We start from the raw sequence: 16,508 nt of genomic DNA on the forward strand, positions 1-16,508 counted from the left end.
CCTCTGCATTACAGTCCAGCTGTGTACAAAATGCCACCCAAACCTCCAGTCACCCACCACTGCCTTCTGGCTAAATGTGAGGAGTCTTGCTGCAGCTCCTCTTCTGTGGGTCTTTCCCTGCATCTGTGGACTCAGGGCCCAGCAGTCCTAAGCTTCCTGGCTCTTCTCTCCTTGCCAGGCACTGGTGCTCCCAAGGCCCAACTGTGCCTAACCATCCTCCCTTCCACTCACTACCTTCTCTCCACACTATGTTGTCCCCATTCCCCAAGGCAACCACCAGTGTCGACAGTGAAGACTGCAAATCCTGGCTTCCTACCTCAAGCCCTAGCCCAAGGTCCAGGCCCATCTCTGTAGAAGTCTCCCTCCTCATCCTCATTCTAGTTCACAGCCAGCTGCCCTAACTTCCCTGCCAGACTGATGCCACCCCCTGCATGCCTGAGCATGGTCACCCTGGCAGTAGTGGAGGCCAGGAGGTCACTTGGAGATGCTGACACCTGGTATGTTGTTCTTCCATTGCCATGGCCTAAGGTGACAAAGCCCCAGAGGTGGCAAGGCCACAACTTAGGACCCTGAAGCCCATGCCAGTAGGAGGCTTCCGCCTCCTTGGAAGAAAGAGAGCTGCCTGGGAAGCTTGAAACCCAGAGGCCAGCCTGGAATCAGGGACAGTGGGCCAGGCTCACCCCTCCCATTCCAGCAGCCCCAGAAGCAGTCCTGGCCAAAGCCACAGGACTTCCCCGTGTTCCAGCCAAGACGGGTCACACAGGGCTCAACCACCAGGAGAAATGACAGCCAAAGTTCACAGAGAGCTGGTGGTTACACATCCTCATCACAGCCACTCTTCTCCCCCAGAAAAAAGAAGAGTTCATAAACATCTGCAGAAAAGGAAATGCTATTCCATCCCACTGCCCTTGGGAAGTCCCTCCTGCTGTCTAAATCTGATCCTTCACGTTGCTTTTAGAGTGAGTGGGAACAGCAAGACCAGGGAGGCCAACTATGAGTCAGAAAAATCTCTCTGTCTGGATGAAATTATTGAGTAGCAGAGAGGCCTCAATTCAGGAGCCTACTGGCTGAATTAGCTATCTCTCCTAGTCTGCTTCCTCATCTGTAAAATGGGAACAACAATCCCTATGTTACTAGGTCTTGGAGAGAATCCAGTGAGATTATGCACATAATTCTAACATATACCAGACACTCGGCAAAGATCTGAGTTCAACCAGCAAGGCTGATGGACTCCACCTCTTTTTCCTTCTCTTTCTATTCCTTAGATCCATCTTTTCATAGCCTTCATTCTGAGCTCACAGCCATAGTTCTCAGGCTTCACCCCAACCACCTCGTAGGTCCCCCTGCTTCCTGGCCTGCTCTTCCCATCTATCCCCCTGGCTACTGCCAGAGATACTTCTCTGAGAGGAAAATCCACTCCTGTCCTTCCACTTCTGAAAAATCTTTGGGTCCACCTTCTGAATCACTACCAGCCTCAGGGGAAAATCCCGTCCCCTTAGCTTGACACCCCCAGGCTGGGTAAGACTGGCCACTCATCATCCCAGCCCAAGCCTCTGCACATTCTTCATCTTGCTTCATACCTCCGGGCTGTGCACATTCTGCACCCTCGGCCAGGCATGACATCCTCAGTCCCACCCTTTTGGCCTTCCAGGTGAATGAAGCTCTGCAGCGCTGAGGCCACGTCCTTCCCAGGGAAGCTTCCTTATCATAATCCCTGTCCAGGACCGAGTTGGGGACTCCTCCTTAACCTCCCACAGTACCTGTCACTTTACATTATAATCACCCACTCTGCTATAAATCCTCTGGTGACAGAGTGGACTCATTCATCCCTGGACACGCCACTCAGAAGGCACTCAGTCAACATTTGTTCAATCAATGTAGTATGGTTCCCAAAGCACCTTGTTACGGCAACCATCATCATACTCCTGCCCTGTAATAGTCCTGTCCAAGTGTTTGTCTCATCCCTTCTTTCCCCCCAACCCTGGGAGTTCCTAGAGGGCAGTGACAGTTTCTGATTTGTTTCCATTGTCACTTTGCTATGTAGGTTGCAATTCCAGATACAAGGATGAAGGTGATGACTCCTGATCCTTCTAGAATACTGGATATTTGCAGTGTCCTCTTCCAATTCATGAAGTAGAATCTTATGGCTTATGGAATAAGACAGGAATACAGCCTATTAGTGATTTTGCCTCTCTCTTCTGAGTTATGCAGAAATCTGTCGGGGAGAGGGGAGGGAGAGGGAGTCCTTGTGGGGCTGCAGGGAAACCTGAGGGGGGAGCAGGATTACAGTATAGGGGGGTGTCAGCCAGAATTTGTTTCCAGGCCTTAGGCAGCACCTGCTCTCATGCCCAGTAAATTCAGTAAATGCAAGGAGAGCTGTGAGAAAATCTAAATATTGACAACTCCAATTTACAGATGGGAAAACTAAGGTGAGAAAGGTGAAGATGATTTTCAGTGTCCCCAAGGTTCACCAGCAAGTTGGAGACAGAGCAGCAGGAGTCGAAGAAAAAGCCTTGGCCCCAGAGACAGTCTCCAACAGGTGCCAGTGGAGTCCTCATGCTGACAACTCATGCCAGCCAAGGACCAATGGCACTTCTCCCCAAGTCACAGAGAAGCCTAAGAGGGGCTGAGTCACCCTGCTCAGGAAGCAGCACAGGAGAACAAAGAAGAACCACGGCTCCTGACACCCTGCTTTGCCCTTCAGGGAGAGAAGCCTGACCACATAGGGCAGGAGGGTCTTGGCTCTGGGGCAGATGTGCTAGAGGAGGGAGTCACACACACTCCCAAGGACAGTGACTGGGTCACAGTGCTGGCCAGCAGGCTGCAATGGGGACCTGCCATGAAGGTGAATGCAGACACCTCATGATCTTCTGCAGTATCAAGGCTGGGCCTCCTGCATAGCGCAGGGAACCCCTCCCAGTCCTCATCCTGGGACCCATGAGGAGCCTGACAGTGCCCAGGGTAAGCCAGAGACAGAGACCAAGGGCACTCGGCTTCTGCCTGCTTCTGACCCCTCTTGACCTTAAGCAAATCAAGTGACCTCTCTAACCCTCTGTTTCCTCTTTGGGAAAGCAGGAAGAGGAAAATTAACCTCCTTGAAGAACTGTCAGAATGGTGGCTGGGAAACTATTTCTCAAAATTAGGAGTCTGAGTTACCTCTGAGCCTGATTCTTCTCTTGGAAAATGGGAATAATCATTAGAGGGCCTTTCCCATGCTATTGAGAGTCTCAGATGAGAGTGGAAGAGAAATCATTTTGTCAGGGGCCCTGAAATGTGACGATGACAGGAGTTGCTTCTCTCTGGACTGTTAGTTCCTTCAGGGGAAGAACATATCTTCCAAATGTTTGATTCTCACACTATGCCTAGTACACAGCAGGAGCTCAATAAATAAACACTGGAAGCGAGGAGAGGGAGAGAAAGGAGGGAGAGGTGGGACCTAAGGAAAGGAAAGGAAAGAAAACAATGAAAATGAGCAGGTGCAGAAGAGGTTGGAAGAGGACCTGAGGGAGAGGCCTCCGAGGGAGGGATGTGGAGGGGAGTGCAGCGGATCAGGGCTTGTCTGGCCAGAAGTGTGGCCTCTGGGAGCTGTCCTGCCCCAGCCCCCTCTCCCTTTTGTCCCAGTGTCCCCTCTTCAAGGCAGAATCTAGCCCAAGGCTGAATTTCAGGGCAGGCTCTAAGAAGACAGGAGTCCCTCTCTCCACTACAGCTGGAAGCAGCTCCTGCCTAGACCCCCAGGCATAGTAGGCCAGAAGGAAAGGAAGCAGCTAGGATGGGGCCAGCTTATCCAGCTTGGGGCGGGGGGGTGGGGGGGGGTGTCGCCTCCAGCCAGTGTGATGGGTGTGTCTCTACTCTGTCACTGGGGTCTGGAGGAGTGTGTCAGCAGTCCCCAGGCTAGCAGCTTGTGCCTGTGAGGTACCAGTCCATGTGGGCATTAATTCAGTGTGCACCTGTAGGGGTCAACATTGGTGTGGGACTGCCTTCCACCGTGTTGGGGAGACGTATGCCAGCATCATGTCATGTCAGTGAGGGTGACAACATGCGTGTGCCAGCAATAGAGCGTGTTAGAGTCCAAGTGACACTGTATGTACCAGTATATGCCCACATGCATTTGCCCCTAGGAGGGTCTGTTAGGGTTGGTGCCCGGTAGTGTGACCTGTGTATGCCAACAGGACTGTCGGCAAGAATGTGTTGACAGACAAGTGTGTGCCAGAGTGTGTGTGACATCGTGTTGCTGTATGTGACGGGTGTGTGGCCGCGGCTGTCGATGTGTGCCACCATGAGTGTGTCTGTGTCAGTTTGCGTGTGCTTGCTGTGTGTCAGCTGCCCCACAGCGTATGAGTCTGCAGACAGGGCTGCGTGTTAGCGAGTGTGTAGGTGAGCTAGTGTGTCTCGGCTAGAAGCTGCGAGCCCAGGAATGGCCCGATCCTCGCCCTCTCGGCACCTCTGCCCACGGCTCCTGCCAGTGACCACACTGGAGACCTCGGCGGAGAACTGGGTGCCAGGTCCTCGAGTGACCACACACGCAGAGCCAGGTCGCCGACTAGAGCCCCCGCCACGTCCTCCCCCCGTTCGCCCCCACGCGCGCCCGGCCGAACGGCTGTCCGCACTCACCGTGTCCCTTTGTCGCCCATGGTCCGTGGTGGCGGCCGCAGGGAGATCCGCGGCGTCAGCGACCAGGCTGGAAAATCCCCGCCCGGCAGGCGGAGCGCGGGCCAGTCCGCTCCCGGCTCCCCGCTCCGCCTCCTCTGCTCTGCCGGCCGCGCCGCCCCCGCCCCGGGTCCCCACCCGCCGCCTGCCGCCCGCAGCTCAGCACAGCTCCCGGGCCGCGGCCAGGGGCGTGGAGCCTCGCGGGCTGCGCGCGCGTGTGCCTGTCTCCGGGTCTGTGTCTTCGGGTGCGCGAGCCCGGGGCAGGGCGGCGGGGTCAGCGTTCGAGAGTCCACCCGAGTACACGCTCGCGTGTGTGCACACGCGTTTGTGCGTGTGCACGGCTGTGTGCGCTGGCCTATTAGGACTGTATTAGTGTGGATGGTGAGGTGTGCACGTCTTTGTGCAGCTGTGCGTGTGTGCGCACGGCCGTGGGTGTGAGCGCGCTCTCCCGAGCACGCCGGGGCAGCCTTTGTGTGTGCCGGTGGAGGGAAGCCGAAAAGCCCAAGGTCCGCCGACTCCTACGCCCAGCCTGGGGCGGTGCCCCCCTTGGAACGGTGGGAGACTCCAGAAGCCTGGCCAGGCCTTGGCCCTGTGCTCTACCCTCCCCACCCCCACCCCTCTGGAGTGATAACACCTCGACAACTCAGCAGGCACAGGAAAGGGGTGGAGGAGCGGCAGGCTCTGTGGACACCAGGAAATTGCTGGCGTAGGAGAGTGTCAGAGGTCAGCAGGGACAGGGGATGTCAGCCAGAAAGAGGAAGCTGTGCGAAGAGGAGATAAGAAAGGGGCAGAGAGCTGGCCAGCTGCAGGTCTGGTCTGAGAGTGTGGCTCGGCTGGGGAGCATCCCGGAAAGCGCTGAGGTCCAGCTCCATGGCCTACTGTTGGGAATGACCCTGGACACCAGCGCCCTCCAAACCCATTCCAGACCTGTGCAGTGGGGTTACCAATTACTGCCTGAACATGAGTTAATAGGATGAAGAGACTCACTTGCGTTTGCTGGCTTTCCTGGGTGCCTGCACACAGTTGCTGCCCAGCACAGGTTAACCCACCCCTCTTCAGGCTCCTTGGTGTCCTCAGAAATCCTGGCTCCTCTCCTGACCTCATCCCCAACCCCGAAAAAACAATAGGTGGTTTCCTCTGCCCCCGCCCAAAGAACCCAGAGGCTAAGAAGGGGCAGGGTAGGGCTGGGCTTTAATCCCTTCTCTAGCTCCTAGAGGAGATCTTGAGGGGCCCTGCTTTGCCAGAGGCCTCTCATTGCTTTGCAGGTAATGGCAGAATGTGAGGTCTTTCTCGCCCGTCCCCACTAGGATTTGGCTAATTGGACATGATAGGTCCCTAATATTGGAATATTAATGGAAGGAAAGGAAGCTACCATTTACTGTGATGCAGTTGTGAGCCTGGAAACATCTCCTGTAATTATGCTTAGAAGTAGTTACCTATGCTGTTTATATAGAGTGTGCTGTTTATATAAAGCTGGTAATGATATCCCAGTATAATTACTATAATTATGTCCAGACTGGGGAGAGTAGAGGCTAATGGGTAGGCAGGGTGGTCTATGTCTGGGCAATATTAACAGTTAGGAGAGCCGGGCATGGTGGCACACGTCTGTAATCCTAGCACTTGGGAGGCTGATGCAGGAGGATCACTGTGAGTTAGAGGCCAGCCTGAATTACATACATAGTGAGACGCTGTCCAAAGAAAAAAAGAAAGAAAGAAGGAAAGAAAAAGAAAAGAAAAAAACAGGAAAAAATTATGCCAAGCATAGTGGTGCAGGCCTGTAATCCCAGCTACTTAGGAGGCTGAGGAGAGAGGATCATGGGTTCAAGCCTAGCTTGAGTGAGACTTGGGTTCAGAGAGAGAGAGGGAGAGGAAAATAAGTTAAGGCCCAGAACTCTACCCAGCCTCACCCCTAAGAGGAAGCCACCAGCTGTTTTTGCAGGGGTCAGGGATCTGGAGAGGAGCAGACCAGAGTCCTCCTTCCTGGCAGGAGGCTCATGTTGTGAGCCAGAAAGGCCTGTAACCAGGATGGAGAGGCCAGATCCTCCCATCTACACATCTACAAGGGTTGATCAAATAATACTGTTTAAATTTTTTTTTAATTAAAATAAAAGACACATTGTCATTAATCCCCCTCAAAATACTACCCCTGATTTCAAATACACTTATCCTATCATGCTCACCACTTTTTTTTTTGCAGGAGGGGCTCATTATGCAGCCTAGGCTGACCTTGAACTCACTATGTAGCCCAGACTGGCCTCAAACTGTCTCAGCCTTCCTAGTGCTGGAGTTACAGGTGTGCACCACCACGTCCAGTGGCTTCCCACTTTCTAAAGCAGTTCTGGAAGTTCTCTTTCATGAGTGTTTTTACAAAATGTGATTAAAAAAAAATATGGTGAATGCTGCTGCTGCATGATATCCAATGGAAAGGCAGGCTTGTAAAAACATTACAATGTGTCTTCATCCACCTTATTTACCAAATCTGGCACTATGTGATTTCTCACTTTTCCCCAAATTCAAAATGGCCACAAAAGGTAAACGTTTTAAATCAGTTCAGTACCCTGAGGCAGCCAAGACAGTACAATATACAAAAGAGGACTTCCAGAACTGCTTCAGGAAGTAACAAAAATGATGGGATAAGTGAGTTTGAAGTAAGTGGGATTATTTTGAGGGAAATCAATGACAATGTGTCGTTTACTGTAATAAATTTTTAAAATTTAAACATTCACCGTATTTTTTGATCACATCACATGTAAAGCATGGGTTTCACCACACCAGATGAAGTCTGATGGTGTTCCTCATGCTGCTGCCCAAACCACCTGAATTTTAAAATTCAGGCTAATTCTTCTTTCTGTTCAATAAATATTTGTATTTATTTTACTATAACAAATAATGTTTTCCATTACTTCTGAGTAAAACAAACCATCTGGAAAGATGCACCAGATGGTTTCAGGTCCCCCCACTCCCACATAGCTCTTCCTTGCCCAGTTTGGATAGCATGGCTCTGACATTTAGGGACACCGAACAGATTGGTAGGCTGTGGAGTCAACATGCAGAATGTCAAGTACATCCACACGAGCCTGCAAACTTCACAAGGGTGTGTATGGTGTGCCTGGTGCTACTTGATGCTCATAATTCTTTGAGATAAATGTTCTTTTTTCCTTTAAAAAATATAAATGGACAAACTGATACTCAGAGAAACTAAGTGGTTTGCCCAAATTCATAGCCTTCTCTTGGCCCCTGACCTCCCTTTCTCTAATGCTCCCAGAGAGAAGCTAGTACAGAGTAGAGCCAGAATTTGACCCTTGATTTACTGTTTATTCAGTAACTGAATGTGCCACCCATGGTTCTAGGAATTTACAAGTCAGTGGAAAACAAGACAAACAGAGCTTCCATTGCAAGGAGGGATCTAAGAAGGAGGAAGAGGAGGTAAGAGAGGACTTTTGCTGTACATGTCAGCAAATATGGAAAACATAGTTATGTATTCTTTCTATAATCAAAATTAATAAAAATGAAAAAGTAGTAATGTTGAAGAGAACCCAGTATGTCAGCAATATGATTTCAGGCAGTGATAAGTGTTAGGAAATAAAACAGTAATGAAACAGAGTGCTAGGACAAGGGACAAGTGCTCTTAGAAAAAGCTCCCAGGGCCTGAGATTTAGCTCAGTGGCACCACGCCTGCCTTGCAAGCACAAGGTCCTGAGTTTGATCCCCAGTAGGACAAAAAAAAAAGCTCTCTAGCTGGGCTTGGTGATACACGCCTGTAATCCCAGCACTCAGGAGGCTGAAGCAGGAGGAGCACCATGAGTTTGAGTCCAGTCTATGCTACATAGTGAGTTCAAGGCCAGACTGAACTACATAGTAGCACCCTGTCTCTAGTGTGGGGGCAAGCAGCAATGTGGCGGGGATTCCTACTTTGTAGATGAGAAAACAAAACTCTAAGAGGGGCAGTGCCAAAGCCAAGGACATAGCAAATGAAAGGTAGAGCTAGGGCTCAAACCCAAAGCTTCCAGTTTAGCTGGGCAGGTAGCTGAATGTCATCCTGCATCATGAGTAGCGGGATGCATGGGTGGTGAGTTCTTAGCTTCCTCTTCAAGAAAGGATTTGCAGTTGACTGATGCTGTCCTTTGAGATGTTAGGGGTTAAGAAACCAAGAATGCCAGGCATGGTAGTGCAAGCCTAATCCCAGCACTTTGGGAGGCTGAAGCAGGAGGATCAAAAGATCAACCCTGTCTTGATTCAGCAGAGTAGCTGGATACAAGGTCAACACTCAAAAAACAATAGCCTTTTTATATGCAAATAGCAGACCCATTGAGAGAGAAATTCGGGAAATAATTCCTTTTACAATAGCATCTAAAAAAAATGAAATATCTAGAAATCAATCTAACAAAGGAAGCAAAAGACCTCTACACAGAAAACTACAGCACTATGAAAAAAGAGATCGAAGAGGATATAAGAAAATGGAAAGACATCCCTTGTTCCTGGATAGGAAGAACCAATATAGTGAAAATGGCCATACTTCCAAAACTACTATATAGATTCAATGCAATGCCAATTGAAATTCCAACAATATACTTCACAGAACTAGAGAAAACAATCCAAAAATTCATTTGGAAACAGAAGAAACCTAGAATAGCAAAAACAATTCTAGGCAACAGAGACATGGCTGGGGGCATCACAATCCCCAATTTGAAACTATACTACAAAGCTACTGTGATAAATACAGCATGATACTGGCAAAGAAACAGACCCGAAGATCAGTGGAATAGATTAGAAGATACAGAAACAACTCCAGACATACTCAGTCACCTCATCTTTGACAAAGGAGCCAACCACCCTCATTGGAGGAAAGATAGCCTATTTAATAAATGGTACTGGAAAAACTGGATTTCAACCTGTCAGAAATTAAAACTAGACCCATACCTATCACTGCGCACTAAACTAAGATCAAAGTGGATTAAAGATCTAAATATTAAGTCAGAAACACTAAACTTGCTGGAAGATAAGTTAGGTAGAACTCTTGATGACATTGGCATAGGAAAAGACTTTATGAACAAATCTTCAGTAGTACAGGAGCTAGCACAAAGAATCAACAACTGGGATCTCATTGTATTGAAAAGCTTCTGCACTGCAAGAGGAACTACCAATAGAGCTAAGAGACAACCTACAATGTGGGAAGAAATATTTAGCAGCTGTAGCTCAGACAAAGGTCTGCTATCAAGAATATATAAAGAACTGAAAAAAATCAGACCTCCCAAATTCAAAGACCCAATTCAAAAATGGGCATCCGAAATGAGCAGACATTTCTCAGACAAAGAAGTAAAAACAGCAAGTAAATATATGAAAAAATCTTCAACATCACTGGTCATTTGAGAGATGCAGATGAAAACAACACTGAGATTCCACCTCACCCCAGAAAGAATGGCTGCTATCAAGAAATCAACCAATAACAAATGCTGATGGGGGTGTGGAGAGAAAGGAACCCTTCTCCATTGTTGGTGGGAATGTAGATTGGTGCAACCACTGTGGAAATCAGTATGGCGATACCTCAAAGAACTAGGACTACAAGTCCCATTTGACCCAACTATTCCCCTACTGAGAATCTTCCCCAAAGAATTAAAAGAATCATACCATAGCAATATATGTACACCTATGTTTATAGCGGCACAGTTTGTAATAGCTAAAGCTTGGAAACAGCCCAAATGCCCATCGACTGGAAACTGGATAAAGAAGATGTGGTTTTTTTTATAAAATGGAGTACTACTCAGCCATAAAGAATGAGAAACTAGAGACATTTATAGCTAAATGGATGCATATTGAGGCCATACTCTTAAGTGAAATAAATAGGACACACATGTGTAAATACCAAATAGTTTCTCTAGTGTGAGAAATTGAAAGTGTAAATAAGGATGAAAATGATTAAAATGAATAATTGATAATTTGAAATAAGAAAAGGTCCAAGGGTTTGGGGATGGTGGAAGGGAAAGGGGAAAGGGAAGAAGGAAAAGAAAAAAATTATGAGAAAAAAAATGGAATCAAACTCTGTGTAGATAGGGAAGGGTGGAGGGGGTGAAGGGTTCACAGGTAATGGGAGAGAAAATAAAAACTAAGATGCATCATGTTCTGGTACAAACACCCAATGATAAATGTAAATGTATTTTATACCCAAAATGTACCAATAAATATAAACATATATTTTAAAAAAAGATCAACCCTGTCTCAAAATAAAAAATATAAAGGACTGTGGATGTATCTCAGTGCCAAGCCCCTAAAAAAGGAAAGGAAGGAAACAAGCAAGCAAGGAGCAGCTAGGACTGCCCATGTATGTAATCCCAGCTACTCAAGAGGTTTAGACAGGAGGATTTTAAGTTTGAGGTCAGCCCGGGAAATTTAGTGAGACCCTGTCTCAAAATAGAAAAACTAAGAAGGCTGGGAATGTAACTCAGTGCTCCCTGGGTTCATTTTTCAGTATCACAAAAAGAAGGGAGGAAGGGAGGAAGGGACAGAGGGAGGAAAAGAGAGAAACCAAGGAGCTTCACTACCTCTGGCCAGTGAGAAATCTAAGGGTAATGCCTGATGTACCTGTTGCCCACCTCAATCCATGTCAATGCAGTCCTGGACTTCTATAGTGTCTCCCTATAAAGCTAGAGAAATAGGAAGGAACCAGGCCATGCTGGGCCTGGAGGGTGGTGTAAGGAATTTGTCCTTCATCTGTAGATCAATGAAGAGGCTTTGCAGGATTTAAACAGAGAGGTGACGTGCTTAGACATGTGTTTTGAGAAGATCGCTAGGGCTGCTCTGTGAAAAATGGATTGGACAATGGCCAGAGGGAATGCGGAGGGAAGACCAATTAGGAGGCAGTGTCAGCAGTTCAGAGGAGGATGATGACTTCGTTCCAGGGAGAGGACTCACAACAGCTGCAAAGCCAGGGAGGAAAGAAAGGGCATGACACTTGGGGGAGATTCAGTGTGCCAAAGCGCAGAGAGAGGAGAGAGGAAGCCCTGGGAAGGAAGACAGGGACCACATCCTGAGGAAGCAGGCCCTGGGAGGAGGCAGCTGCCCAACACGGCAGGGACTGTTTTAGGTCTGCCTAAGAACTCTAGTCCCCATTGAAAACCTCATATTTTATTTATTTTTAAGACAGGGTCTTGCTATATAGTATGGGCTGGCCTTGAACTCATGGCAATCCTCTTGCCTCAGCCTCTGGAGTGCTGGGATTGATTATAGGCATGTGCCACCACACCTGGCTCCTATAGCAGATTCTTAAACTAAATTTTTTCTAAACTACTGATAATAAAAAATATTAATTAAAATTAATTAAACACTAACAAAGCATGAAATCAAAATTCCCCAAGTTCAAGATGACCACCCAGTAATTTTTCTTTTGGGTTTTTTTTTTTTTTTTTTTTTTGGTTTCTGCAGTACTGGAGATTGAACCAGGGCCTTCACACTGAGCTATACCCCTAGTCCTTTTTTGAGACAAGTTCTTGCCAAATCACTAAGTTGCCCAGGCTTGAATTTACAATCCTCCTACCTCAGCCTCCCAGAGGGCCAGAATTATAGGCATGCACCACCATGCCCAGCTCAGCAGTAATCTAAGTTACCTATTATAACAAAAGTCACATATCATCTATAATGTCTAAAATAAAAATTAAGATTGTTAGAGCCAGGTGTGGTGGCACATAACTGTAATCTCAGCAGTCAGGAGGCTGAGGCAGGAGGTTTGCTGTGACTTAGAGGCCAGCCTGCGCTACATAGCAAGATCTTGTCTCAAAACTAAATTAACAAATAAGGCTAAACAAGTGAAAAAATAGTCAAATAAAGCAGGAAAATATAGCCCATAGTCAAGAAAAAAAAAAAAAGTCAGTAGAAATGGACTCCAATATTACCTAGATGTTGAAATTATTAGACAAAAAATTTAATTTACTATAAATATATTCAAGAATTTAAAGGAAAATACATTCATAATGAGTGGACAGACAGGTAAATTTCAGCACAGAAATAAGTGGCAAAAAGACTTTGAAAGAACTAAATTGAAAATTTAAAATTCAAAATGTAATACTTGAAATGAAAAATTCACTGGCTGCACTTACAGATTGGTGGCAACAGAAGAAATAGTGGCCTTGAAGAGTGATCTAAATCACCCAATTTGAAAAATAAAGAGAGAGAAAAGATTGCCTCACTGATTTGGAGGACAAAAATCTTGTCATTTCAGTCCCAGAAAAAGAAATCAGAATGGGACAGAAAAAATATTGGAATAAATAATACTTGGGAACTTTATAAATTTAACAATAAATATCATTCTAGCAAAACCCAATTAGAATAAATACAAAGAAAACAACACTTGGGCAATGCCATAAGCAAACTACTAAAAACCAAAGATAAAGAGAAAACTTGGAAAGTAGCCATAAGGGAAAAAAACATACTACAGATAAATCACACAGAAACACAATACAAATGATGTTTGACTTCTCATCAGAAACCAAGGAGGTCAGAAAGTACCAAAGAGTAAAACCAAATTTTAAAACACTGTCAATTCACTGGAATAAAGACAGTTTCAGATAACAGAAGGTAGAGAGCATTCATCATCAGCAGAGCTGTTATGTAAGAAATGTTAAATGAAGCTCTTCAGGCTGAAATTAAGTGACTCCAGATAGAAAGCTAGATTTTTATTTTTTATTATTATATTTTTGTTAACTTGTTTTGAGGCAAGGTTTTGCTATGTAGTTCAGGCTGGCCCCAAACTCACTATGTAGCCTAGGCTGGCCTTGAAACTGTGTTGATCCTCCTGCCTCAGCCTCCTGAGTGCTGGGATTACAGGTGTAAGACACCATGCCTGGCAGAAAGCTAGATTTTTAGAAAGGAATAAAGAGCACAAGAAAGGATAAATATATGGACAAATCTAAGTATTTTTTTCTACACTTTTAATTCTTAAATACCAAAATAATAGCATTTTATGTGGGGTTTTAAATGCGTGTAGAAGTGTGGTGCATGCTTATAATCCCAGCAGGCTGAGGCAGGAGAATCACCTTAAGCTGGAAACCAGCCTGGGCTACACAGTGAGTTCAAGGCCAGCCTGAACTATAGAGCAAGACCCTGTCTCAAAAAAAAAAAGGGTGAACTAACACTAATCGGGCACAAACTTGTTCAGAAAAGAAAAGGAAAACAAGGCACGGTGGCACATGCCTGTAATCTCAGCACTCTAGGAGGCTGAGGCAGTAGGGTTGAAAGTTCAAGTTCAACCGTGGCTTATTGACAAGGAGACCCCAACTCAAAAACAAAAGGAGAGGGAGAGGCTGGGGATGTAGCTCTGTTTTAAGGCCCTAGTTTCAATCTCTAATACTGGAAAAAAAAGAAGAAGAAAACAGAAAATAAGGAATAGAATATTCTCAATTTATTGTATGTGACCAGGATAACCTTGATATCAAAAATTTAAAAAGACATTATAAGAAAAAAAAACTATAGACAAAAATCCTTCAAGAACCTAGAAGAAAAAAAAATCTAAATATGCTGTTCAAGGTAATCCCAGCTACTAGGGAGGCTGAGGCAAGAGGATCACAAGTTTCAAGCCAGCCTGGGCAAATTAACAAATACATATTAAAAAAAAAAAAAATCCTGAGGATGCAGCAGTAGAGTGTTTGCCTAGCATGCACAAGGCCCTGGTTTCAACCTCCAGAACTGAGAAAAAATAAATACTAAGTAGAATATTAGCAAATTGAATCTATCCATAAATGAAAAAAAGAATATATCATGACCAAGTGGGTTTTATTCCAGGATATAAGGTTGGCTTGCTACACTAAAATCCATGTCATTTATTACAATCTTACATTAAAGGAGAAAAGCCATTTGCTCAATCTCAACAGATGCAGAAAAAAGCATTTGGCAAAATTCAACACCCATTTGTGATAAAAAAAACTCTCACTCCAATTAGCAATAGAAGGGAACTTCCTCAACTCTATTAAAAAGAAACTATAAAAAACCTACAGCTAACATACTTGAAATATTGAATGGTTTCTGCTCTAATCTGAATGCTGTGCTCTGCAAAATTCATGTTGAAATCTAACCCCCATTTTGGTGGGGCCTTTAAGGGGTGATTGGGTCACAGAGGTGGAAACTAGCCCCCCCATGCAGATTAGTGCCCTTATAGAGGAGGCTGGAGGGAGTTTATTTGCCCCCTTTCCTCTATGAGGAAAGAGCAAGAGGAGTTACCCCATGAGGAATGGACCGTCACCAGGCCATGAGTCTACCGGTGTAGTGTCTTGATCGTGGACTTCTCAGACTCCAGAATTGTGACAGAAAAGTTTCTGTTGTTTATAAATTACCTAGTTTAAAGTGTTTTGTTAAAGAAACAGGATAGACTAAGACATTTGCCCTCTAAAACCAAGAATAAGGCAAGGATCTTGTTTCTCATCCCTTCCATTTAACATGATACCAAAGATACTAATCACTACAATAACTGTTAAAAAGAAATAAAAGGCACACATATTGAGAAGAAATAGGTCTGGCTTAAGTTTCAGGTGACATACTTGTTTACATAGAAAATCTAAGGAATGGCCAAGAAGTGCTGCTAGGTATGCTCAAGGCCCTGGATTCCATCCCTAACACCAAAAGGAAAAAACAAAACAAAACACTAAGGAATACATTAACATCTTCTGAAATTAATGTATGAAATAAACATACAAAATCAATTGTATTTCTATATAATAGTAGGAAAGAGCTGGAAATGAAATTCAAAATTCCATTTACAATAGTTTATATTTCAAAAAACATAAAGTACTTAACAATAAATTTAACCAAAAACATGCAAAACCTCTACCTTCACACTGAATATCAGAAAACATTGTTGAGGGAAATCAAAGAAGATCTAAATAAATGAAAAAATTACCAAGTTTATGATTTAAGAAGCTCCATAGCAAATGGTTATTTTCCCAAAACTGATCTATAGATCCAGTACAATAAGCTTTTTTTAGACATTTATATGGAATATTGGTTTGGAAATAGACAAATCAATGGAGTGGGAAATAAAGTTGGAGGATTTCAAAATTCACTATCAAGTACAGTTATGAAGAAAAAATGAATGACCCTAGTGTAAGAATAGACGAGTGAATTAATGGGGTGGGAATAGGCCCACAAACATATAGTCTCTTGTCAACGTCCCCTTCTGGATTGTAAGCCTCTATCTGCCCTGTTTCCTCTGTGTCCTCAGAGCCTAGACTAGGACTGAATTTGTAAAAGAGTACAATTTAACAATAATCGGGCTTCTTACATAGTAGATGCTCAATTCATATTTATTAAACAAATGCATTTTAAATTCCCTCCTTCAGAGTCCTTTCTTCCCTTCCTTCAAGCCAACCAGAAATCAGCACTACCCCTTCACCAGCTCTCTGATCAGCACCTCTTCTCTAACACCACAGAAAGCAGATCATGCTGGGCACCAGAGAAGTGACACCCAGCAGCCATGTGTTCCTTGGCCTCCTCTAGCGTAATCAAGACGAGGGAAGAACGAAAGGCTATACTGGAAACCACCCACCCCCAAAAAATAACCAATAGCCTCAGTTTTCCCAGAGTTGAGGGTTTCCTCAGGTGCAGGACTTGGAGTTCTGAAACTACATGACCTTTGAGCAAACCAGAATGGTTGGTCACCATGCCTCCTCGGAATCCCCCAACATCCTACATATGAAAGGGGAAGTACCCATGGACTCTACCCCTCCCCATCAGCAGTCTTTCTAAAGATCTGGCTACTTGACAGAAGCAAAGACAGTTCTGAATCCTCAGCCTGAAACAGAGCCTGACACTCAGCCTGAACTGTTGCACGAATGAGAAGGTGAAGGAGCAGAGGAAAGGCCGGGAAGCTGGCCAGCATG

At 45.4% G+C, this 16,508-nt stretch overlaps 1 protein-coding gene across 3 annotated transcripts in view; it reads right to left on the reverse strand.

Moving 5' to 3' along the window:
- Arrb1 (arrestin beta 1) overlaps positions 1-4,763 on the reverse strand; it is a 77,899-nt gene extending 73,136 nt beyond the window's left edge. For 2 of the 3 annotated variants that reach the window (XM_087211941.1, XM_004863230.3), the window contains exon 1: positions 4,612-4,761. In XM_087211941.1, coding sequence (XP_087068067.1) covers positions 4,612-4,631 — 20 coding nt within the window. In that variant the 5' untranslated portion in view covers positions 4,632-4,761. Of the gene's footprint in view, positions 1-4,611 lie in introns of all 3 variants that reach the window. The other variant, XM_087211943.1, reaches the window with a different exon arrangement.
- Between the last annotated feature and the right edge of the window lie 11,745 nt (positions 4,764-16,508).

This window comes from Heterocephalus glaber, unplaced genomic scaffold (genome assembly GCF_053883595.1).
Source record: "Heterocephalus glaber isolate CG9 unplaced genomic scaffold, H.glaber_assembly_v1.0 deba00001428, whole genome shotgun sequence".
Classification (NCBI taxonomy): Eukaryota; Metazoa; Chordata; class Mammalia; order Rodentia; family Bathyergidae; genus Heterocephalus; species Heterocephalus glaber.